Here is a 24,550-nt window from a genome sequence, read left to right as displayed (position 1 = left end):
TTATTTATGCAGGTTTACATACGACATTATGCATGCATGCACGCACACACGCACACACACAACATTCCTAAACAGAAGCTACAACTAACAATATAATTGTAGTTGATTGATGAGTAAGCTGTTAAAAGTAGCAGGAGTAATGATAATAATAATAATAATAATAATAATAATAAAAATAATAATAATAATAATAATAACATCACCAACACACATCAACGATAATATAATATAACGACAACAACAATAATTAATACTACCTGTAAAGTTGCTTAAACTGTTCAAAGCTCTCAATAGGCAATTACATGCTAACATATATACAATATAACATATATATGAACCCTATATACCCTACACGCACATGTATATGTCCTTTATACAATAGGGTTTAGGACAAATACATATATATTTTGTAAGAATACACATACACACACAAACAGACAAACACAATTATATATTATATATATACACACATATATATATATATATATACACATGTGTGTGTATATATATATATAATTGTGTTTGTCTGTCGGTGTGTGTGTGTGTGTGTGCGTGCGTGCAGGTGCGTGTTGTTATGATGGGACTTTTTATCACAATGTAAGCAGCGCGCATATGAATAAACATGGTTATCTTATATATGTGTTTATTGCCTTATATATATATATATATATATATATATATATATATATATATATATATATATATATATATGATGTGTGTGTGTTTATTCTGAATTAAATATTATTTTATTCATCTGATCGAAAATAAAACTAATTAAATAAATAAATATATATATATATATATAAATAGGTAAATAAATTAATGAGTATGTATTAATAATTGTAGTTTTATTATTAAACTTTCAACAATAGATCAAAATATCGAGTTATAATTTAATATATATATATATATATATATATATATATATATATATATATTATATACACACGGATATTATACAAACATATATAGTTTAATATTACCATTATTATTATTTATTATTATTAGTATATTTAATAATTATTTATTATTTATTAAATAAATAATTTTGTTATTGCGCAACTACGTTATTATGGCTGATGATTTATGAAGCACCATTACCACTAGACTGAAAGGTATAAAGTTCGCTTTTTTTGAGATTTTTTATTAAAATTGGAATATTTTTAATAGTAAAAATGAAAAAAAAACTCAAACTACCTTTGATCGTAACGTTCATTACGTGGTAAAACAATTTTTAAATTGTGATATTTCATATTTGATGATGTTGTTATATAAAAATTTTTCTGAAAAGTTAAATTTGTTTCTCAAAGAGTTTATCGTCAACCAAAATGGGATGTCATAACATCAACGCTAACAACAACAACTGCTACAACACTAGCAACAACAACAACAGCCGAAACATGTGCAACAGCAAAAGCGACTACAACGCTAGTATTAAAAACACTGCAAAATCCTCACCTGAAAAATTAACTTCATCATCGTCACAAAACTCAGTATTGTCGTCCAAACTATCGCTACTTCTGCCGCTACTACTGCAGCTACTCTTACTACTACTAAATCTACCATGCGCTTCTTCTTGCATAGTGTCCACAATTTGCATTTGCGAATACATGTCTGGTATAACTATGAAGATTAGTTGCCACGGGAGAAACTTACGGACGATGCCAGATTTAACTCTGACAGGTGAAAGTATCATCGGTGAAATATCACTCCAACAAAATTTTCTTACCGAAGTGCCGGCGAATTCTTTCAAGGAAACAGGAACGAGAAAAATAGATCTGAGTGATAATCCGTTGAGGAATATAAAGCCAAATGCATTCGCTGGGTTGGATGGATCGTTGGTTGAACTTGTTTTGGGGAAAAAAGATGAACAGTTTGATCTGGATTTCGGGGGGTTGTTCATTGAAAATTTAACGAATTTAGAGACACTTACTTTGAATTATTTCAAAAGAACGAATCTACAAAGTGGCATTTTTAGAAATTTGAACAAATTAAAATACCTGTCAATCACTTATGGAAAGTTGCAGAGCATAGATGCTTCTTCGTTCGAAGGATTGAACAACTGTTTGGAACAACTTGATCTGACGTGGAATGATCTAGAAGCAGTTCCTAGCGCAACACTCAAACCTTTAAAAAATTTGAAAATATTAAATTTGAATTACAACAAAATTCATTACATACAGAAAAGTGCTTTCGAAAACAACAGAAAACTTAAAGAGCTTCACCTGAGCTATCTTGGCCAGCTATCCTTTGAGACAGGAGTGTTTACTCGTGTTGAAGATAGCTTAGAGTTATTAACCCTTAACAAAAACACATTAACATACAACAGTTTTACTATTATAAAGGAACTTGAAAATTTATTAAGTTTAGAAATTACTTCGAATTCACTGAGAACTATAAACAATTTATTAGACGGCTCTTTAGCTAAGTTGACTACTTTAAAAGCGGACGATAACAACATTGAACGTCTGAAAGATGAGATAGGAAACAAACTGACATCCAGCACCTTAAAATATTTGAGTTTAAACAAAAATCCATCTTTGGTCATTGAGAAAGACAGTTTCACAGATCTGCCGAGCTTGCAAACGTTATCTCTGAAGAACATCAAAGATATTGAGCTAACCGAAGATACATTTTCAAGTCAAGTTACATCATTAATAAAACTAGAGTTGAGTGGAATTAAGTTTGAAGAATCCTACTGGACTGCTTTCCATAATTTGAAATCTCTCGAAGAATTGTTCCTCACATCGTCCAAGATCGATCGAATACCAGATTTTGCATTCAGAGGCACTCCTAGCGTAAAATTATTGTACCTGGATGAGAACAACATCCGAAACGTTACTCAACGTACCTTCACAGGTTTGGAAAATTCTCTTGTAGAACTTTCAATGCCATTCAATAAAATAACAAGTATTGAAGAGTGTGTGTTCCGCGAGTTTAAATCATTAAACGTGTTGAAGTTGAGAATCGAGAATAATTCGCTCTACTGCAACTGCGATTTTTTGTGGCTCTATGAAAAGATAAAATACTTTCTAAATGACGAAAGAGAGGAAATGAAAAGAAGAAATTACAACAAAAATGCATCGATTGCAAGGTATCTGACATGGCACTGCGCAAACCTGGGCATCAATTTTGTTGCCTTGGAAGACCGACATTTTTCAAACTGTTCAAATTTGCCACCTGTCTTGTGTGAAAATTTCTTCAACAAAACATCCTCTACAGAGTCGCCTGATCTTCTTATTGATATTTCCATCGAGCAGATAACATCTAAAAGTTTGCTGGTCAAGTGGCTGTCAAATATTTCGCCGAATATAATCGGTTATCGATTGAAATGTCGGTATAGTGACGACGACGCATCACCTGATGTATTGAATGTACAACTACCGTCAGATACTAGTGAGTATTTAGTAGAACCGCTCAACTCCAACACTGCATATAAAATATCTTTAACACCCTTGTTACCAAATGGTAATGATGATTCTACAAAAACGGTCGAAAAATCTATAACAACATTAACATGGGAAGAAATGCACAAAGCAGAGATAATCGGGGCATCGGTTGGTGGAGTATTAGCAATTTTATTACTAATATTCGTGATATTTTGCGTCTGTCTAGCAAAACAAAACCGACTGAATCGACCGAAAGTTGAGGTTACCGATCACTCAAGGCGGTACGTCAAATCGATTGACTACTCGACATCAACGGCCAGACGGCAACCCGCTCCAACAGAAATGCGCGAATCTCGACAGGTTTTAGAGGAAAAAATCGACTCCGATCCGGCAGACGTGATAAAATCAACCCTCCAATCGATGACCGACGAGGAAAAATTCAAACTGGCCAGTCTACTGACAAGTAGTCGAAACAGTCTCGACGCTCTCGACGATAACCGTACATCCGTGTACGATAAAGAAAGACGGAAGAGGGAGTACGGTCGATTCGTCAGCTCCGGCAAGCACATCTACGAAGAAATACCGAACGCCGAAGTCTACGATGAGATTAATGAAGATAAAATTGTGTGATGTCTACTTTTAAAAATTTCGTTTAAACGTTTTTCATCTATTTAAAACTTATCAAGTTTTAATGATTGAAGCATTTAACTGCAGTACAGGTTCTGCAGTGTACATATATAACATGTTTTCGCATAGAGCTTAGATACCTAAGTTAATATAAAGTAATTTGAAATTCAAATGCCTACGTACCTCTTGCGTGTAAATACATCTATGACAGCATTCACACACTGAGTATCTACATTATTTTAATAAAAAAATATCAATAAAAACGAATATTTATTCAATATTGTTGGTAAAAATAAATAGAAAACAAAAATAAACTCGTCGTTACGGTGAAACCACATAACGTTAACTCAACTCAATACTGCCAATTCATATAATTATATTGAATATAATTTTGTATTGAATTGTATTGAATATAAGAATGTAATATTGCCAATTCAATACTAGAGCAATATTGCCAGGTATTAATTACATAAAGTATCGTTGAAACACTAACTCTATAATTATATACTAAAAGTTTTATTTGCACGTAAAGGAAGCGCCAGCAAAAGCTCAAACACACACCACACACACACACACACACACACACACACACACACACACACACACACACACACACACACGCAGCCAAACATAAATAAGAATATATACATATACATTGAAAGTAATTTATTTATTCATCTGTACATTGTTTATGCTTGAATAACAACCTGTTTAATACATTATGAAGAAAGTTTAAAGGTGAATATAGTACATCATCATAATCATCAATATCATCATACTCCTCGCTATCATGAATACCACTCTAAATTATCATCATGATTATGATTATTATCTCTTCAATAATTGTAATAATTTATGATAATGATGTTGGGTGGGTTGCATATAAGAATGTTTATAAAATAAAATGAAATATATAAATAAGTTGATCTAGCAAGAAAAAATTGATTGACAATTAAAAAGACAATTAAAACAGTCAAAAAAAAAATTAAAAATAAATTTAACCATTCAGAATATAAATCTCCTTATGAATAAAAAATACTTTTATTGATAATATAAAAGAAATATAAAACAAAACGTTTTAAAAAACTCATGCAGAAGAATTAAACTTTAATTTTGTTATTTGTCAGCACTCTGATCCTGTAACTCCTCTTTCTTACTATTCACTCTACCCATCAAACTGCTGATCAAATTTTCCTGGTCATCCAACACTTTGATCTCCAGAACGGGTCTCAATTTTTTTTGCCTGGCAATGTCCATCTTTATTTTGTACTTCGAGTAGATGGTGAAAGCGAGGCAGACACCGACCATCAACAAGGTTATCCCGGCAGCGATAGAAGCTTTGATCAGACTGTCGAAGTATCTTTTGCGTTCTTCACTCAATTCATTTCTTCTGAGGATCTCCAACTCGTGGGGACTGATGGTCGACATGACAGGCCAGTGTGGGTCATCCTCTCTATCTACAGTGCATGCGTATTCAAAGTTTTGTAGTTTGTCGCCTAACTTGTTTCTAATATTTTTACAGGCTTCCATGAAGGGTGCAAGGCAACTTGTGGCATAACTGTAGAGCCAGCAGACCTGAATAACGTCTATTTCACCCAAATTTCGTAAAATTTCCGTTCCGTCGTTTAGGTATGGTTCGAACTTTATCAGACAGTTTTCTACCAGACTCCACGAGCAGTGAGTGTTTGACGAGATTCTCGAAAAACAATTAAAAATTATAAAAACTTCAATAAAAATTTTAAAACCCATTTCGACTAAAAAAATCGACTGCCACGGTGTTTGTTTACGTATCGAATAAATTAACCCAGGTGTCCGTTTACTTTTAACCGTTAATTAAAGTTAGTTTGATATTAACACTTCGACCAAAAATTAAAAATCTTTCATAGCATACGGCATACTCGACTGCACTATCGCACTTTCAGAAACCACTTTTGATAAACGAACTATAGACAAACCACTGAAACCCTATAACACAGTAAGTAATTTATTAATAATTAGTAACACAATATTCAAACAAAGCAAAATAAACTTGAAGAATCATTTCAAATTTAGCTGAATTAACTTTTGTTGTGCTTCAAGTTGCTTTCTCGTCAAATCAGCTATTTGCCTTTGTATGTCAAGCCTGGACCCTTTACTAGCAGTACTACTTAAATAATTACTCACATTACTATTAAGATAATTATTCATATTACTATTCAAATAATTATTCATATTACTATTTATAGCATTAACAGTGGAAGTATTTTTAGACGTAGTAAGGTCGTTTTCAGCAGCAGTATTTGATGTCGTTAATTCACTATTATTATTATTTCGGTTAATATTATTTAAACTATTAATTATGTTATTTTTATTACTATTACTATTAATAGTAGTAGTAGAAAGAACTGTAGAGAAATTATTTGATAGCAGATCAGTCTTTAATAAGAAAGGACTCTCCATTTGAATGGGTGGCTTGAGTAAAATGGCTGTAGCACAACCGGTACTGCTACTGCTGCCCCCAGCCACAACTGAAAACAATTACAATAAAATATAATTATATTATTTTATAAATACTAACTATAATTAATTATCACATGATGTATAATTATTAATCGTTAATATTATTCTCTATTTTTGAGAAATATTAACCATGAAATCTTAATTGAAAGCCTAATTAAGACCAACAAAACTAGGACAAAACATCCAATATGAATGTAAGAGACAGAAAGGATAATAAAAAAAAACCTGATGGCGACGATGACGTCATCGTCGTGGTCGTTGTAATTAGTGATTGTGGTAATGAGAGAAATGATAAGGATGATGATAAGAATGATGACAACGACGGTGATGATGACGCAACATTATGTGGTGGTGATGATGATGATGATAAGGATTTTGATAATGAGACACTTGTTGTTGTTGTTGGCGCTGTTGTAGTGGCTGTTGATGATGACGTCATAGATGATTTTGCTGCAACTGACGATGATGACAGTGGAGATGTGTCCTTGGCATCTTTTGTACGTACTTCTCTCTAAAAATATGAACGCAAATTAAATCATTTATAATTAAAATTACATTAAAATAATAAACACAGGAACCAAATGGAAGAGTTTAATTATTTATTCGTCTGAAAAACAGAAGTAATAATTTAAATTCACTTTTAATGAATCCCATTTTGCATCATTCTCTCTTTTATACCTCAAAAACTCGCGACTCAGGGTTTCATATTTATCATTAAATGACATCAGCATCTGGATAAATTTAAAAGTTAAATTGAAGCCAATCAATCATCTCATCAACCAATCAATCAATCATCTTATCAACTAATCAATCATCTAACTAATCATCCAACTAATCAACCAACCGACCTGACAAGACATGGATAAGCATTCGGTTAAACTGGCAATTTTTTTTTCCAATTTTTTCCTATGCCTGACCTCACTTTGAAAGGATTCCGACATCACAGTGAATGAATTACGAAGATCAGAGAATGAATTATTATCATTATTACTATTATTGACATTATTATTACTATTATTGACATTATTATTACTATTATTGCCACCAGTACTGATATTATTATTATTTAAATAACTATAGATCATATCCTTCTTATCCATCCCTTTGTTATCATCATCATCCTGATAAGGTAGATGATGATGATAGCGATGTAGTTGCTGCTGCAGCTGCTGCTGCGTGGTGTTGCTGCTGTGGTGAAAAAGATGATGCTGATGAGTATCATTACTGGGGAGATGATGGTGACGACGATCAGGTACATCTTTATTAAGTGGAATGACATTTGCGTCTTTCGCTCTTTTTAGCTCGTCCGCAAGCTGCACTTGAAACTTTTTCAACTGCTCCAACTTTTTCTCATCTAGCCCTATGAGAAAAAGATTTAAGGAGAGAGTTGAAAAGTTATTTGTTCAACAAAGCATTTAATAACAGTACAATCCTCTGAGGAATGTCAATAGTGTGTATAACAATTTAAGAGAGATTAATGTGCAATTTAAATATTATTATTACTATATTATATATATACTATATATATATATATATATATATATATATATATATATATATATATATATATACATACATATAATATATATTATTACATAACTGAATTACAATCACTGCTATCATCATCATCATCACCATATAATCATTGTTATAATCATCATCTTCATCATAAGCCTCATTATCATTATTACCACCATCATCATCATAATCATAATGAACATAACTATCACCATTATCATCAACATAATCATCAGCTGGTCATCATAATCATCATCGTCATCATCACTGCCTTTCATAGTTGGCTTGGTCACAATGGGCTCAACATGGAAGTAAGGCTTGATGGATTTCTTGAAACACTTTCCACTAACTCTACTACTTCCATCAACATCACTATCATCATAATTGTAGTCACCATCCTCATCATTATCATCATTACCAAATCTTCTTGTTAAGGATTTCGATGATCTCAGTGAAGCGGTTGTCGATCTTTGTACTAAAAATGTTTTAATTAGTAATTAAATTAATGGATTTTTTTAAATTAAATTTAATATAAATTGTAATAATAGATATTGATCAAATATTTAAATGATTTTTATGTAAAATTATGACAATTCCTAATGAGTTAAATTGATAAATTACTTCTAGCTAGTTTCTTTTGTAATTGCATTTCCTTCCAAACATGAGAATTAGATGATTGATGAGATAACTTCCTTTGTGCCTAAAATTAGGGTTTATTTTAAATAAGAACTAGTTTGTTGTTATTAAAAACCAAAAATATACAAACTTATAATTTTCAAAATAAGTGAATTAATTACGTTTTCAATTTCATTCTATTATTATTTTACTACATAATTTAAGTTTTACACACTTACTAATTGCTCTTTGCTTGGCCTGTACACTGATAAATCACTAACTGTGTCCTTTTTTTTATAATAGAAAATAAATTAAATATTTTAAAAATTGAGTTAAAATAAAAAATATTTTTGTCTCATTTACAATTAAAACTAAATTCCACTTTGACTTAACAGTTAGTTAAAGTTAAGTTAAGTTTTAAATGGTAAGTCTTGATGTGACCACTTAATACACTAACATCCCAGTCTGGTTTTCTTGATTTGCGTACTTTTGTGGAATGAAATGGTTTCGGACACGATTGACTTCTACGATGTTTAAAATTAGGCATCATAAAAAAATAAATTTGGTCCGTCTTAGGCAATTAAACGCTAAAATAATTGATTTATTTGCCACCTAATTTCAAACTTTTACTCACTAATATCGCTCGATAAAACCAGAGATAATAAAACTTGGTTTTCATAGAAACAACCAAAGAACTCTAACTCAATTTGTTGAATGCAACAAGCTTGAGCAAGGCTCACTAGATTTATACGATTTCCACATTTTTCGAGGTTAATTACCAAGTTGAATTTTTTGTTACTTAGTAAATGTTAATTTTTTTAATAACCAGTTTGTATCTTCACTACAGTACATAATAATCGAAGATATAATACACATTTTTGTGATATATTAATTACATACACACGTATACATGATATTAAATTTTATTCATCGAGGCAGTATAGTCCGGGCTGGTATAGTGAACATATGTTGCGGAATTTGACATATGAATTTTTGCGGATAAAGTTTAAAAATTTTAATTATTTGACCTTTATTGTGATGCTTTTCTGGTCCGAAGTTCAGAGAGATGAGTCAAATTTTCCTGCTGTGGAACGTTTTTTTTAGAACTGTTTGCTAAATATCTACAAAACATGCAATTTTCTCCACAAAATCATACATTCAATTCCATATATACATCTATATTCTTCATTGTATATGATCTATAATATAGTAATGAAATATAGAATCTATATTTCACTTCACGGATGTTTAAAGTAACAAAAGTTAGAACCACCATCCTTTTTTAAAGGTAAAAGTTAACCTACGTTATTAAAGGTTGAATAAATTTGAATTTAATTAATCAATTTTTAATTAATTATGGAAACCTGCCTCAAATTGCGATAACGGCATACAAAATAAAGAACGCAAAGATTTTGACTACTTTAATTTAATTGAATGTTCTTTAGGAAATATTGCTTTCTTGTTAAAAATGTCCTCATCTGGTGATGGTATTGGAGAATTTGAAATTATTTTCACAAATGAGTCAACCAGCAAAGATGACGGCTACCTAATTGGACTGATCCAGGCCAAATTCTGCAGAAGTCTTCGAAATGCAAGTTAGTAATATCATTAGGCATGCAAATTCAAAAGTTTTTTTTTTCAATTTTTCATGAATTCCATTTCTCAATCTTAATTATTAAATAAACGTAAACCAAATTAAATTTCAACTTTTTATTTTAAAATAGAGATAGTCAGTCAAAAAAATGCTCATTTGTAATAATTACATTTAAATTTAAAAATTTACATACAATTTTTTCTAGAATTATTTTTCCAGACAGAAGCAATTGTTCATTATAACCTCAACAAACCAGATAGAAAGGTCATATTACTAACCAAAAATAGCCCTGATGACTGCCAAAAGCACCTGTCATTCACCCAGACCAAATTAGTGAAAAATATAGACATAGAGGCCAATGAAACTCAAACATATAAATTCTGTATCAACTTTCTTCCTGACCAACTACCAACATTTATTAGCAAGTATGGTACCATATTATATAAAGCATCAGTTCTACTAAACTTGGGTCCAGTTTGTGAAAATGGAAATAAAGTTAATGATAAGAAAAATGGCAATAGCAATAATGATGATCTCACATTGGCCAGTGTAATTGCATCTGCATATTATAAAGTGCCATCAAAGTTGAATTTGAATGTCTTGCCTGAAGCAGCTGTTAGTTTTACCTTTTTCCTTTATTTTGTTTAATTTTTCATTGTTTAAAAATTGTTATAATTTCAAATGACAATAATTATATAATCATTGTCTTACTTATTTTTTCATTTCTTACTTACAGACAAGAATTAGCATCACAAAGCATATTCCTCTTGGTAAGGGTTAAATGACTTGTACTGTGACATTGTTACTTATTATTTGTTATTTTTTATCCTTTTTTATCCTTTTTTATTTTTTTTCTTATTATTCTTATTCTGCTTATAAATCAGGAAACTGTTTGTCAGAGAAAAGTTTAAAAGTTAACTGGTTCATAAATAAATCAGGATTCACTATCGGTGACAGCATAGATATCAAAACGACAATCACAACAACTATAGAAAACTGTAAATATGAACTTAACAATGCTGTTTTGTACCAAGTCAGTGATATGGTGGAACACATTATTATTAGTAGTAGTATTATTATCATTAACATAATTTATAATCTCACATCATTAACATAATTTATAATCTCACATCATTAACATAATTTATAATGTCAAGGTCATAGTGTACAATCCAGGCCCCACGAAACAATACCAAAGAACCGAGTTAACTCGAGGAATTGTGATGAGTAAAGTTAAGAAGAATGAAGATTTGATAATCAATGAGAACATGTACATCCCTGATGATGTTGAATGCTCAACTTCTAGATGTGTAAAATGTTGGATTGATATATACTATGAGATTGAGGTTAAGGAATTTTTGTAGTATTTTTAATTTCAGGTTGGCTTTTTATGGCTTTTATTTATTATTACTACAATTACTCCTGTCATCATAAATGTCACAGACAATAATGAATAATAATTATTAATATAATCATTTGTTAATAATTAATGATAATAATTATTGATATAATTATTTGTATCATTTTGATTATTTTTCAACAGTTTTCTATAACCTTAGCATCATTGAAAAAGACAATAGTAGAGAAAGCCGAAATATACATCGGCTCAAATCCACTTAATTTTGAGGATCTCTTACGATATGCATCACTAACATACAACATACCAATGAAACCGCTCTCGTCATCGTCATCGTCCTCGTTTCTTACCCCATTGGGGAACTTTTTCACACCATCTGCACCACCGCCGCCACCGTATTCCAGAGAAGATTTATCACTGACGTCACCCCCGTCATCAGCTGATATCTGCCTGATTAGTAATCCTGAGATGATTTCTCCTAAATCTAAAATAATTTGAGGGTGGGATGATGGTTTTGGATGCAAAACTTCTTATGACAGCAGACTTAATTGGTCTGACTTTTTTAGTTTCTCAATGTTTTGTTATTGTAAAAAGGAGAGAGAGAACGAAAGAAGAGAGAACGAAAGAAGAGAGAATGGATGGCCAGTACTCTTGAGTTAACTAAGAAGCAGTTAGTAATATGAGGTAAAAATAGACAATGTAATGACTTAAAAAGATTGATGAATGATTGATTAAACGAATAAATGGCTGGATGAATAATGAATAAGTGAACGAATGAATAAATAAATCCTTTTCCGTTTTTTGATCTCTATTCATGTACATTAATGTAGTGTTTGTTATATTAGTAATTAGTTGCATTCATGCATCTTTATCCAGCTGTTGAGTTTATACAAATTTAACTTAAATTCGATTTTGTTTTAATAACTGTAAATGTTGAGTAATTGTTTTTTTTGTTAAAATTTGTTGAATCTCGATTTTTTGTTTACCAATTGTTATTAAATCATTTTTAAATTGTATTTTAATTGTTTTAATTTGGATTACTGTGAAGTTTTACGTGTCTATCATAATTTGTTAATTGCTATTATATGCTAACTTGTATGTTCTACACGCAGTTACATCTTGATTTTATTAACTAACAATGCATTTATTAAGCTGCATTTATATTTTATTTTCTCTCATATTTATTTGATTGTTTTTGGACTTGCATATTATTAATACACTTTAATTTTATTAAAAATGTATTTTAATGGTTCTATTTGTTTGAATTGTTTGAAAAATCAATTGATTTCATGTAAAGTAACATTTACGAGGTGTATCATTTGAAAACATGAAGAATATAAAAGGTCTCACATATGTAGAAAGCACTCTGATATAGGTATTTGTATTAAATTTAGAATAAAAATGAAATATAGTTAAATAAAATAGTAAGTTGTGTTTGTGTATAAATGAAATAAAAGTTAAATTAAGCTGATTAATTTCCCACATTTTACCGACAGTAGAAATAAACAGCTGGCCCGAACGAACCAACGAACAACGGTTGCCAATCCCGATATTATAATTTTCTACGTTCGTCCATTGATTCGCGTTGTCTTCGCCTCGAAATTGTCTTCGTAGTTTGTTATTTTCTTCGGAAATATAAAATGTTAGTGTAACTTTTTGTCTACTTTCTAGTATTATTTAACTTCTTTCAATGTTTTGCTTCGTTCACTGAACTGCCAACTACGCAATTTATTTTTTATTTGCGGGACAAAGCGCCTATCGGTCATTTCATGCCATGAGACATAAGTCATATCCATCTTTTTTTAAATTGGAGATATTATATTTTATTATTCCGTTAATAATTTTACAAAATATAAACCTATTTTCAAATATTTTAACAGATGTCAGGAAGAGGAAAAGGTGGCAAAGTGAAGGGGAAGGCGAAAAGTCGTTCAAGTCGCGCCGGACTTCAGTTCCCCGTCGGTCGAATTCATCGTCTGCTACGTAAAGGCAACTACGCGGAGAGAGTTGGAGCAGGAGCTCCTGTTTACTTGGCCGCTGTCATGGAGTACCTGGCTGCTGAAGTACTCGAATTGGCTGGCAATGCTGCCAGAGACAACAAAAAAACAAGAATTATTCCACGTCACCTACAATTAGCAATTCGTAACGATGAAGAATTGAACAAGCTGTTATCAGGGGTTACCATTGCCCAGGGAGGTGTGCTGCCAAACATACAGGCTGTCCTTTTGCCCAAGAAGACCGCAAAAGTAGGAAGCACCCCAAGCTCCAGTGCCCCAAAATAAATTGATGTTGTCATTTTAAAATTTTAATGTTATCTGTGACTGAAAATATTAACATTCATTCATTTGTGTTGGTTTATATCTGTAAATGTTTTCAATGAATAGTCATGTAGGAATTTTAAAGATAAAAATAATGACTTCACTGACTATATGACAATCTTATTTAATTTTCCAATTTTAAATGTAAAGCTTAGAGTTAAATTATTTGACTAATTAGTTGATGTGTGATCATTTGGATATTTTAGAGAATTTTATGAGCATTGTGGTCTTTAGTTTATTTGTTTGCTAAGATTTGATGATGATGATGTAATATATTTTCTTGTAAAGATATCTCAACTACATAAAAACAGTTTTCAACTTTCTGTGTTTATAGTAATAAATGGAGTTTAAATTTTTTTATTTGCTTTATAAAATACAATACAAATAAGTTTATCAGAAAAGTATCTAAAACAAATTTAAGCAAATGTAGCTTTGACACCGACAGTATTTGCTAAATTGTGAGCAATTTCCTCATTAGGACCATTAAATTGTGAATAAATTTCGTCAAAACGTCTTCTATCTCTTTCGAGAATGGAAGGTTGTGTCTTGTTGAGAGCTGTCTTCAAGTGCACATACTTAACTTTTATGACTGAATCATCAAAGGCGCCTTCACCATTGTTGTTTCCTTCCTCATGATGACAATGATGATGAACAACTTCGAGCAAGGCGTTGTAGAGCAATCCTTTTAAATCAGCACCGGTGAAATTTTCAGTGCTATCAGCCAGATTCTTCAAATCAACATCAGCATCTAGAACAACATTCTTTGTGAGGGCTTCAAGAATCATCAACCTTTCAGCAGCATCGGGTAGAGGAAAATAAAGCAACTTATCCAACCTGCCTGGCCTCAAAAGTGCAGGATCTATAAGATCAGGCCTGTTAGTAGCCGCAAGTACGTACACCCCCTCCAACTCTTCAACTCCATCCAATTCCGCCAATAACTGATTGACAACTCGATCTGTGACTCCAGTACTATCCCTACCCCTTCTGGGAGCGAGAGAATCTAATTCATCAAAAAATATTACACATGGGCTGGCATTTTTGGCCTTTTTGAATGTATCTCTAACAGCTTTTTCGCTGGCACCTATAAATTTGTTCAGCAGTTCAGGGCCTTTCACAGAAATGATGTTTAATTTGCATTCACTAGCTACAGCTGAAGCAAGAAGGGTCTTGCCAGTACCCTGCGGTCCGTAGAGCAGGACACCGGTTCTTAATGGCAGTGGATAATTTTTGAATAATTTCGAGTAAGTAGTTGGCCATAATATTGATTCTGTAAGGGATTTTTTTATTCGCTGTAAGCCGCCAACGTCACTCCAAGATATGACTGGAGGTTCAAATAATTGTGTAAATCTTAAATGTAGAGGCTTGTACGTTGAGATGGTCTTGTATACATCTTCATCTGTGAGTGTGAGGTCTGTGCCGTTGCTACTCTCAATAAGTTTGCTGTGAATCATCTGTTTGACTATGGATTCAATATCAAACAGAACATATCCATCTAATTTAGCCGTATTCAAATTATCTGAGATCCTATCTGTAATAGATATACCGGACATCGATCTAATTAGAGCGTTAATTTGGTATTGTATAAAAGTTAAAACTCCGCTATTTGCATTGGAATCAATTTTCATCTCCAAAAATTCATCAAAAATATGATTAACCGTGAATGATTCATGCAGGCTATCAAGAGAATCAACGGTAGATATGGTGATAACCAGCCCTCCTCCATGCAATAAGCTTGATAAAAAGTGTCCTATAAGTTTCGATACTTTAGCATGATATCTATCAACATCCGATTGGTCTGTATCATGATTTATGTTATGCTTTGCAATACTGTCTAAATCGTCTAGAAAAAAAACTGATGGTTGATGATATATTAACCGATTAAAAATCTTTGTTAATTTCTGTTTCAAATTACTTAAAGGTTTATTAGAGAACTCTTTACAATTGATATATTCGACGTGATATGATGAGATCTGTGATTCGAACTTGTCTCTTAAGAGCTTGCAAAATGTAGTTTTACCAGAACCTCTTGGTCCATGTATTAAAACATTTCCTGGTTTTAAATGCTTGTATGAGTTGCTATTTTTAACATGAAAGTCTTCAAGGAATTCAACGTAGTTGTTAAGATTCGTAAGCATTTCATTTAAAAAGTTAGCATTGATGTTATTGACGTTGATGTCATTTTGATCAATTTTGTCGCTATCTTGGTTGAGTTTGAATGGCAAATCCAGGAAATCCAATTTAAAATTGAATTTAATACTTTCTAAATCAACTTCGTTTAAGTAGAAAAAACTGTGTCTCTGTTCTGAAGATGATAAATTTTTGGAGTTTTGAACCGATGATGGTATGGATAGATCTCTGAATGACAAACACAGCACTTGCATATCATTTTCCTTTAGAAAACATTCAACTAGACTGACTTCATTCAGTAGTATTGGTTCATCTTTCAACGTTAGCAACGATTTGAAGTAACTAACGACAGATTCTCTCAACAATTCAGTATTAAAACCAGTCTTAGCATCGCTTCTTATAGGATAGGCAAATAATTCTTTAACATCTTCCATATGATGAGTAGTTGATTGACTGAGACTTTCTAAGTAAATCTGATCATTTATTTGCAAGTTTGATAAATATCTAAGATGTTTTGGAATGAAGATAAAATTATGAAATGGTTTTTTAATATACTGCTTATAGTCATCTTCACTCAATAAAATGACCGTAACTACAACTTTTTCTACAAAGTTTGGTTCACTAATTTTAGTTTCAACACTAATTGGCCGATCTGCTGCCGATTTAGAGATGTTACTGGATTGCTGTTTTTGATTACCGTCGTTTGGAAATGACATTTTAACAAGGAGAGATGAAAATGTTTTAGGATACACATCTCTTTTGATAAATTTGTCAAAATATTTTCTAGACATGTATACGCAGAAAGGATGGGTGTGATATTTTTGAGAGACTGAACAGCCATCCTTGCTTAATAAATTTTCACGGTTTAATTCGTTATTATCAACATCTTTATCAAATTTTTTACTAACTAAGCTTTCAAACATTACACAGTTTTTCTTAGCAAAATCATTATTTACATTCAAAAATCTCTCCAGAGATAGAACCCTACATTTTATTTTCTTATTGAATTTCAAACAACTACTTTGAAAATGTAATGGCTTAGTAGTTGCAGAATTAGATGTCGTTGAAGTTTTGGAATCAGTCGTGAAAAATGAAGGAATGAAATATTTAAGACCTTTTGTTTTAATATAGCTGAATGATGTCTGTATGAAACCATAGCCTGATTTGTTAGAACCATCAACTCTATCACCCCCATCATCATCATCGTTATCACCGTTATTACATTTTGTTGACAGTGAATCATGTTTAACAAGATCAACTGATGATGATGGTGATGATGATGACGTAGATGGTGTAATTGTTGATGATGATTTCAACAGAGACGACGGAGAAGATGACAATGAAGATGGCGTTCTTGTAGTTCTTAGTGACTTGCCCTCATTATTTGGTACTGCAGTTCTTAGATTCTCACCTCTTACAAATGGACTGACAATCACCTCTGTATGCCCAACTAGGCAGGCAAATTCAAAACATGGCTCTATCTTCACTGTTCAAAATAAATTACAGCCATTAAACTATTGATACACATACATGCCTGCAATAATAGTTCATTATAAATTATAAAATCACATAGTAATTACGTTTTAAATCTGGTGTTAATTTAAAAATATTAAAAATATAAAAAAATAATTAAAACATTTTGAAATAATTAAAAAATTGTAAAAAAAGAAACTTGCCTACTTTGATGAAGAGACATACAGAACCCTGGACCCAGATGGGTAGTATCTGATCCCTGGCAACAATCCTTACCTGATTCAAGATGTTTTCTTCAAGAAGACTCGAGTTAAGACTCTTAGAGCATAAAATTAAAAAATGATTATAAAATAAAAATTTATTACTTAAAACTATAACAAAAATTTTACATTTTTGAAAGAGATTTTAAATTTAAACTATGAAAATTAAAACTAAAAAATTAATGTACAAACAATAATTTCCCAATCATTAGCAGAAACTGGCTCAACATGGACACACGAACATGAAGGCACTGCATTTAAAACTGTTACAACAACCTTTAGAAAGTGTTTTAAAGATTTAATTGAAACACATATAATATCTACCAAATAAACAGTACATTAAAATTCTTATTTATTTATTATTCATTTTATATGATAAATTTATCAAAATAGACCTCTTGATTGTTAGTGAATCCATGCTTAACCGCAAACAAACCATTGACCTCCAAACTGTTGTCGTAATGATTTTTAGCAGAATTGAAATTGACAGATGAGATCAAACATCCTGTTGAAGACTCCAATTTGATGGCAGATATCTTAAAATTTTATAAATTTCATTCCAAATTTTTTATTAATTTTAAATTCATATTCATACAGATTCATTCATTCATTCATACAGATTCAATCTTAACTGTGAAATCATTCTATTTAACTCACCATATGATTTAATATTTATATACGTCATTTAAAAATATTTAAAAATAAATTCAATCAATTATTATATTGATATTCAAATCCCAAAACTTGCAGCATTTCCATTGCATTTGACAGGTAAATTGAGAGATTTTGGAATATGGACGAAGCAATTTTTTCCAGAATTAAATTTTATATTAGAACAAAGCGACATTTTATAACAAAAAAAAATAACAAAATTATTTTAACGATAAACGGATACAGGTTAAAATAGAGGGAGCAAAATCGGAGTTTGGTCGGAATCGAAAGTCAGGATTGTTCACTTTTAAATTTTAAAAGTTAACTTTACCTTAAGATTGAGTTTTACAGAGCGAAATTTATAAAATAAAATAAACTACACCTGCCTCACCCAAAACTACTTAACCCACAAAATAACTCCGTGAACAAGCACGTAGCGAAATTTGATGTAATATTCAAACAGTAAATCGAGAAATAAATAAACCAAAATAACTTTAACAATTCAACATTAGCAAGGCAAATAATATTTGTCATAATAACCAAACTTACTAGCAAAAAATGAAAAATAACAGATTATTTTCAGATATTTCAACAAAAAAACAAACCATAAAAATAGCGAAAAATATAAATAACAATGAAAAACCATGTGAAGGATGATAAAAAATGATACAATGTTGGAAGAAGGCATGCATTGATAGCTTAATTGATATACATATCAATTAGATTTTGCCGAAAATGTGTGAAATAATGCAATATGCGACTTAGTGCATTCAGTTTGCATTGTTCCTACAAACATAAAAATAAATAAATTAAAGCTGACATCACATAATATAAAACAATTTGATATTTAACAATCTAATCTATCTACAAATTTCAAAAACAATAGTAATGCAATGAACAAACAATTATCAAAAAACCAATAAATTACAAATGAATCACTCTAACATAACACAATAATGTCCCCACCAATTTGCTTATTTGACACTAATCTAATAATCAGTGACACTCTCCCCATCATCAAGGAGATTTTGATAGCTTTCTTCATCGACTAGAACAAACCTATTGTAATCTCTGCAGAACATGTAGAAGTCCCCAGTGTAAATATCAATCCAGAGTGCATGCATGCGTACCAGGCCTGACTCTAACTTGTCACGTAAAAATGGATAGCTGGCAATGTTCTGCAGTTGCTGTAAAGTGTTAACCTGTTAAAATATCAACAAAAAAAACGTTAGTAAAAGTGGTTTGGTACAATTTTCACAAAGGAAATCTCTTATGAATTACTAATTTATTAATTGTCTAATTAAAATACTAACTTGTGAAAGTTTATCAACTGGCTTGAATTTATTATCAACATCTATGTAAGCATCAAAAACTTTTTCTGGTGTCTCCGCTTGAAATTTTATTGGGCCAACACCTCCAACTTGCAACAATTCCTTGTGGAGTGAATATTTCTCATTAGCTATTTAGTTACTTTTACACATTTTTGTTTAAAATTTTTGTTGATTTTAAAATCATATTATTTAAGATAAACGATAGGTTTATTGATGTACCTTATATTTAACAATAGTTCTAGCTCCATGTCTCTTCAGCCAAATCTGCAGAGGTGTTCCTTCATGCTTCTGAACACTGTCCATCATCTCATACAGAGCATTCATTGCCTGGTGAATAGTTTTAACATATATTTTATTTGAAACTTTTGCATTTTAAATGTCTGAGAAATTAAGGAATATTGAGGTCTCTAATATAACATTATCGAAACAGGTGTCTAGATAATTTGTACTTTTGAAAAGAGAACAATGAAAACCTTGCAATCAGAATGGCCACAGACCAAAACATGTCTAATCTTATTGATGACACATCCTAATTCCAGTGCAGCAGGTTCTGTAGTTACTGAATCAAAGCTTAAGGAATCATTGTTTGGGATGAGGTTGCCTGCATTTCTCACTAAAAACATGTCCCCAACGTCCTGATTGATCATTTTAGTGATGATCAGCCGACTGTCCATGCAGGAAAACATCACTGACGAAGGCTGTTTGTAATAGAATTTGCAAATAAATTTACAAACCTACTCTGAACATAAATTTTATTTTAGTTCACACTTTCACAGAAAGTTGAATTAATTTTATTTAGCAAATTTTGAAATTAAAATACGTTTTGACATCCCAAATAAACATCAAAACACGTAAAAAAACTAAAAAATCCTTCAAACTTGGGGATTGTCCTTAACTCTCTGAAACTGTTTGAGGACATGGGGCTGAAGATTGGTTCGGTACTTCAAAATTCCTCTCAAAAGTTTATTTAAACCGGGCATTTTGTAATATCTAAATGTTAATTACATTAAAAATCAATTAAATAATGAGTAATAAAAATTATTTGCGATTAGATCGCGTTTTTAATGGATATTTCGGCGTAAAATATAAAACTTCTAACAATGACATCACCAACACGAACCTAGATTTCACCTTAACATTGACACTAGCTAAGTTCAAAGGTATGAACTTTTGGCTAAAAAAATATTATGGATGACCCATAGAATATTAAAATTATTATTTATAAAATTACATTTAAGGAAAAATGATGACTAATTTTCCAATTAATGAAGTTAAATTTAATGAAATTGAAGTAATTTTAACGAGTATTCCACGCAAAATGATCATATTGATGCTAGAATTGAAGAGTATTTGTAATGCAATGGAAGACGATGATGGTAATGCAACGGCTTACAAGTATGGAACAAGTATTATGATAATAAATTCATCTTTTTAATGATTTTTAACACAAAATGGTTTATATTCTCACAACTGAAGTTCATTTTCATAGATGTTCACTAACATTCGATAGATTAGTAATCGTATCAGGCATTTAAGTTCATACATAACAGATGAGAACAACAACAACAACGCAGTAGTTACAACAACAACAATAACAACAAAAATAAGAATAATAATAATAATAACTAAAATAATCGTTATATCACCATTATTATCAACAATATACTACTGCTACTATGTCTTTCATTACCTTTACCACGTTACACTATAAACAACATTTAACAACAGCTAGTTCAACAACAACAACGCAAATAATAATAAAAACAACATGAATAACAAAAATAAGCTGCTAACAACAACAATAACATCTGCATAGTTCAACAAATCAGCTATAGTCTGTATGTTTTTATTAAATTTTAATAACGGTATATATGTATGCTATTTTAATTGATATTAATGTTATTATTATTGTTATTTCTTATAAATTTTATTGTTATTATAAGCATGGATGTTATTTTTATTAGCTACTATCAATGTTTCAGATGTCTGTCTGCCTGTAATGTTAATAATGCAATCATTATTAGCTCATGTAAAACGTTGAAAACAAAGTGACTAATGAAGCTTAATACCGAAAGAACGAACGAACGAACGAGTGTATGAACAAACGAACAAAAGAATTAATGAATCAACAAACCAAACAAACAACCAAACAATCAAATTGCTTCTTAAACTGTTTATTTATTCATTTAATTATAAAAACATAGTTGACCAACTGCCGTTAGGTGAACAAGTTTTATCATATCTCTCTCTTTCTCTCTCTCTTTCTTTCTCTCTTTCGCTCTCTCTCTCTCTCTCTCTCTCTATATATATATATATATATATATATATATTTGACTTGACCCAAAAATTTCTTACAAATTAAGCAAAATATTTGAATGCAGGTTTTTTATGCTAACCGTGGTGGTTACTATTTAAAAAATTACGTTGGAACAACAGCAATAATAATAATAATAACAATAATAATAAATAATAATAACAACAATAAGAATAACAACAATAATAATTATAATAATATTGATTACTATACGATACGTAATTCATTATATATTTAAATCTGGTTTAGTGGGGGGTTGCCCTTAACACTAATGAACACAATTGGTATGAGTAATAAAATTAATTTACTTGCAGTTTACCTTTAGATTACAATTACAAAGTTACATTAAATTACAGGATTACTTTACAATTACAACATTACATTACAGGATTACATTACAATTACAACATTACATTACAGGCGATAACAGGCGTTAACAGGCGACGTTGATTTTCACTGAAACATTACAATATTGTATTTACATTCGATACCATTTACATAGCAAAACTACATTAAATTACAATACAACAATAAAAAATAACACTAATTACATTAACTTACTACAACATTACATTACAAAATCACATTAACATTACAAGATTCCATTTTAAAACAACTGACCATGTCCAATCTATTTGATAGCTCGCTATCCAACATTAGCGATTTGGTATACGGAAATATAAGGTCAGTATTTTTATGTTTTTGGTTATATAATAATAATATAATAATAATAATAATTATTATTATTATTACTATTACTATTATTATAATAATAATAATTATTCTTGTTGTTCTTATTTTGTTTCGTATTTAACGAACGCAGTTGGAGCTCATGGCCTTGCGAACGTAATCTATTGTCTCCTAAAAAAAATTACTACTGCTACTGCTACTACTTCTGTTGTTATTGCTGCTACTGCTACTACTACTTCTACAACAACTACTACTACTACCTCTACTAATACTGTCACCAGACGCTGATCCAGCATGATTTAGAATAAGCATATACACCTAGTTAAATTCAAAGGCTTCATCCACATAAATCTACTAATACTGCTACTAATCTACTAGTACTGCTACCACGACAGCTACTACTGCTGCTGCTGCTGCTGCTACTGCCACTACTACTACTACTACTACTACTACTTCGACTAAAAATAATAATCGCTATTAATATTATCATTATCATTATTACAATGACGTCATTTTTGACGACATTAATTCCTCACAAGCTGCATCATGGCAAGTAACAGCCAACAAAACGGTCTTCAACAACATATTTCATTTCCTAATAGTGCGACTAACAACAACAACATCAACAGCATCAACAACAACAACATCATTAACAACATCAACAACATTAACAATAATAACAACTGCCATAGCATGATCGATAGTAATGCTTTTAGTAGCATTAACAATTTTAACGTAAGCAAGAACGACAATAACAATTGTTACAACAACAACAACAACAACAGCCCGATTTTTCCAAACAGCGATGACGTCACGAACAATAACAATGCCTATACTGGAAATATGTACTCTTCAAAAAGCTTGCCACACTTCCCTCACTTCCTATTGGATAATTACAAGATGGGTCAAAATTTAAACTGCTATGATTGGTCCATGTCAGCGCAGAGCCCTGGCTTTTGTGAAAATTCGAAACCTTCAACTTTCATGTAAGAAATTTGATTGATAGATGAATGAATGAATGAACGAACAAACGAATGAACGAACGAATAGAAAAATAAATATTATTTTTACAAAATTAATTTAAAAAAATATTGTTAATTCATTTACAAAATGATTGATCTTATTTAAATTAAATTTAGATTAGTTTAATTTATTAATAAGTTTAAATTAGATTTAAAATAGCTTATTTAAATTTCTATCAAAGATTCCAAATAGTCCTGATGACAAGGACGTCATCGCTAACGAAATTCGACCAAGAAACTCTAACTTATTTAAACCAGGGTTCGTTTGTACATCAACAAATATGAACACAAACATGCACGTTCACACGCGAACTTATAGATATATACATGAACAAACAAACAAACAAACAAACAAACAAACAAACAAACAAAAAAACAAACAAAAGAGCATGTTAATCAAACACCTTATACACAAACAAACGTTGTGAATAGATAAAGAATGTATCACAATATAGGCTTTATACACACACATATAAATACACATAGAAACACACACATACACACACAAACACATACACATAGACACACACACGCACACACACACGCAGGTCAGTGTTATGAATTGAAGTTAAAATGTTTAAAAGGCGCTGAAAATGCCAAACTTCTCAAAGTAAGATCATCATTATTAATCCAACTAATCTAATTGAGCCAGATTTAAACATAATTTTTTAACGACTAGCACATTTTTTGCACACACACACGCACAGAAACAAACACGGACATATACACTCAAACATACACAGACAAACAAACACTCCTAAATAG

General features: G+C 30.9%; 7 protein-coding genes across 7 annotated transcripts in view; 3 read left to right on the top strand and 4 right to left on the bottom strand.

Moving 5' to 3' along the window:
• Window positions 1-738: 738 nt before the first annotated feature.
• HELRODRAFT_190886 (hypothetical protein) lies at window positions 739-4,267 on the top strand. The gene is made up of 3 exons (XM_009015637.1): window positions 739-911; window positions 1,064-1,110; window positions 1,307-4,267. The coding sequence occupies exon 3, from the start codon at window positions 1,329-1,331 to the stop codon at window positions 4,017-4,019; it is 2,691 nt and encodes an 896-aa protein (XP_009013885.1). The 5' UTR covers window positions 739-911; window positions 1,064-1,110; window positions 1,307-1,328; the 3' UTR covers window positions 4,020-4,267.
• Window positions 4,268-5,132: 865 nt separating this feature from the next.
• On the bottom strand, window positions 5,133-5,765 carry HELRODRAFT_169826 (hypothetical protein; the record flags this gene model as incomplete). The annotated part of the gene is made up of 1 exon (XM_009015636.1): window positions 5,133-5,765. One exon carries the CDS (start codon window positions 5,763-5,765, stop codon window positions 5,133-5,135), a length of 633 nt encoding a protein of 210 aa, XP_009013884.1.
• A 668-nt stretch (window positions 5,766-6,433) lies between these two features.
• On the bottom strand, window positions 6,434-9,195 carry HELRODRAFT_169825 (hypothetical protein; the record flags this gene model as incomplete). The annotated part of the gene is made up of 6 exons (XM_009015635.1): window positions 6,434-6,523; window positions 7,772-7,875; window positions 8,302-8,508; window positions 8,655-8,733; window positions 8,888-8,935; window positions 9,106-9,195. The coding sequence occupies 6 exons, from the start codon at window positions 9,193-9,195 to the stop codon at window positions 6,434-6,436; spliced, it is 618 nt and encodes a 205-aa protein (XP_009013883.1).
• A 921-nt stretch (window positions 9,196-10,116) lies between these two features.
• HELRODRAFT_169824 (hypothetical protein) lies at window positions 10,117-12,097 on the top strand (the record flags this gene model as incomplete). Its single annotated transcript, XM_009015634.1, has 6 exons — window positions 10,117-10,243; window positions 10,448-10,857; window positions 10,979-11,018; window positions 11,127-11,275; window positions 11,400-11,588; window positions 11,786-12,097. 6 exons carry the CDS (start codon window positions 10,117-10,119, stop codon window positions 12,095-12,097), a joined length of 1,227 nt encoding a protein of 408 aa, XP_009013882.1.
• Window positions 12,098-13,142: 1,045 nt separating this feature from the next.
• On the bottom strand, window positions 13,143-15,368 carry HELRODRAFT_110334 (hypothetical protein; the record flags this gene model as incomplete). Its single annotated transcript, XM_009015633.1, has 2 exons — window positions 13,143-13,239; window positions 13,478-15,368. One exon carries the CDS (start codon window positions 15,366-15,368, stop codon window positions 14,334-14,336), a length of 1,035 nt encoding a protein of 344 aa, XP_009013881.1. The 3' UTR covers window positions 13,143-13,239; window positions 13,478-14,333.
• Window positions 15,369-19,417: 4,049 nt separating this feature from the next.
• HELRODRAFT_156650 (hypothetical protein) lies at window positions 19,418-20,739 on the bottom strand (the record flags this gene model as incomplete). Its single annotated transcript, XM_009015632.1, has 5 exons — window positions 19,418-19,630; window positions 19,742-19,861; window positions 19,979-20,086; window positions 20,233-20,457; window positions 20,638-20,739. 5 exons carry the CDS (start codon window positions 20,737-20,739, stop codon window positions 19,418-19,420), a joined length of 768 nt encoding a protein of 255 aa, XP_009013880.1.
• Window positions 20,740-23,968: 3,229 nt separating this feature from the next.
• Window positions 23,969-24,550, top strand: part of HELRODRAFT_75598 (hypothetical protein) — a gene marked incomplete at both ends in the record, with an annotated part of 1,777 nt that continues 1,195 nt past the window's right edge. Inside the window, 2 exons of the mRNA XM_009015631.1 lie at window positions 23,969-24,044; window positions 24,334-24,395. Of these exons, the coding sequence (XP_009013879.1) occupies window positions 23,969-24,044; window positions 24,334-24,395 (138 nt within the window). The remainder of the gene's footprint in view (window positions 24,045-24,333; window positions 24,396-24,550) is intronic.

The sequence above is a fragment of the Helobdella robusta genome (assembly GCF_000326865.2).
Source record: "Helobdella robusta unplaced genomic scaffold HELROscaffold_16, whole genome shotgun sequence".
Taxonomy (NCBI): domain Eukaryota; kingdom Metazoa; phylum Annelida; class Clitellata; order Rhynchobdellida; family Glossiphoniidae; genus Helobdella; species Helobdella robusta.
Note: the sequence above shows the minus strand (reverse complement) of the source record. Positions and strands in the feature narration are given on the sequence as shown.

Excerpts from the sequence above, each read along its gene's own strand:
- HELRODRAFT_190886 (XM_009015637.1), top strand. The coding sequence starts at position 1,329 with ATGGGATGTCATAACATCAACGCTAACAACAACAACTGCTACAACACT.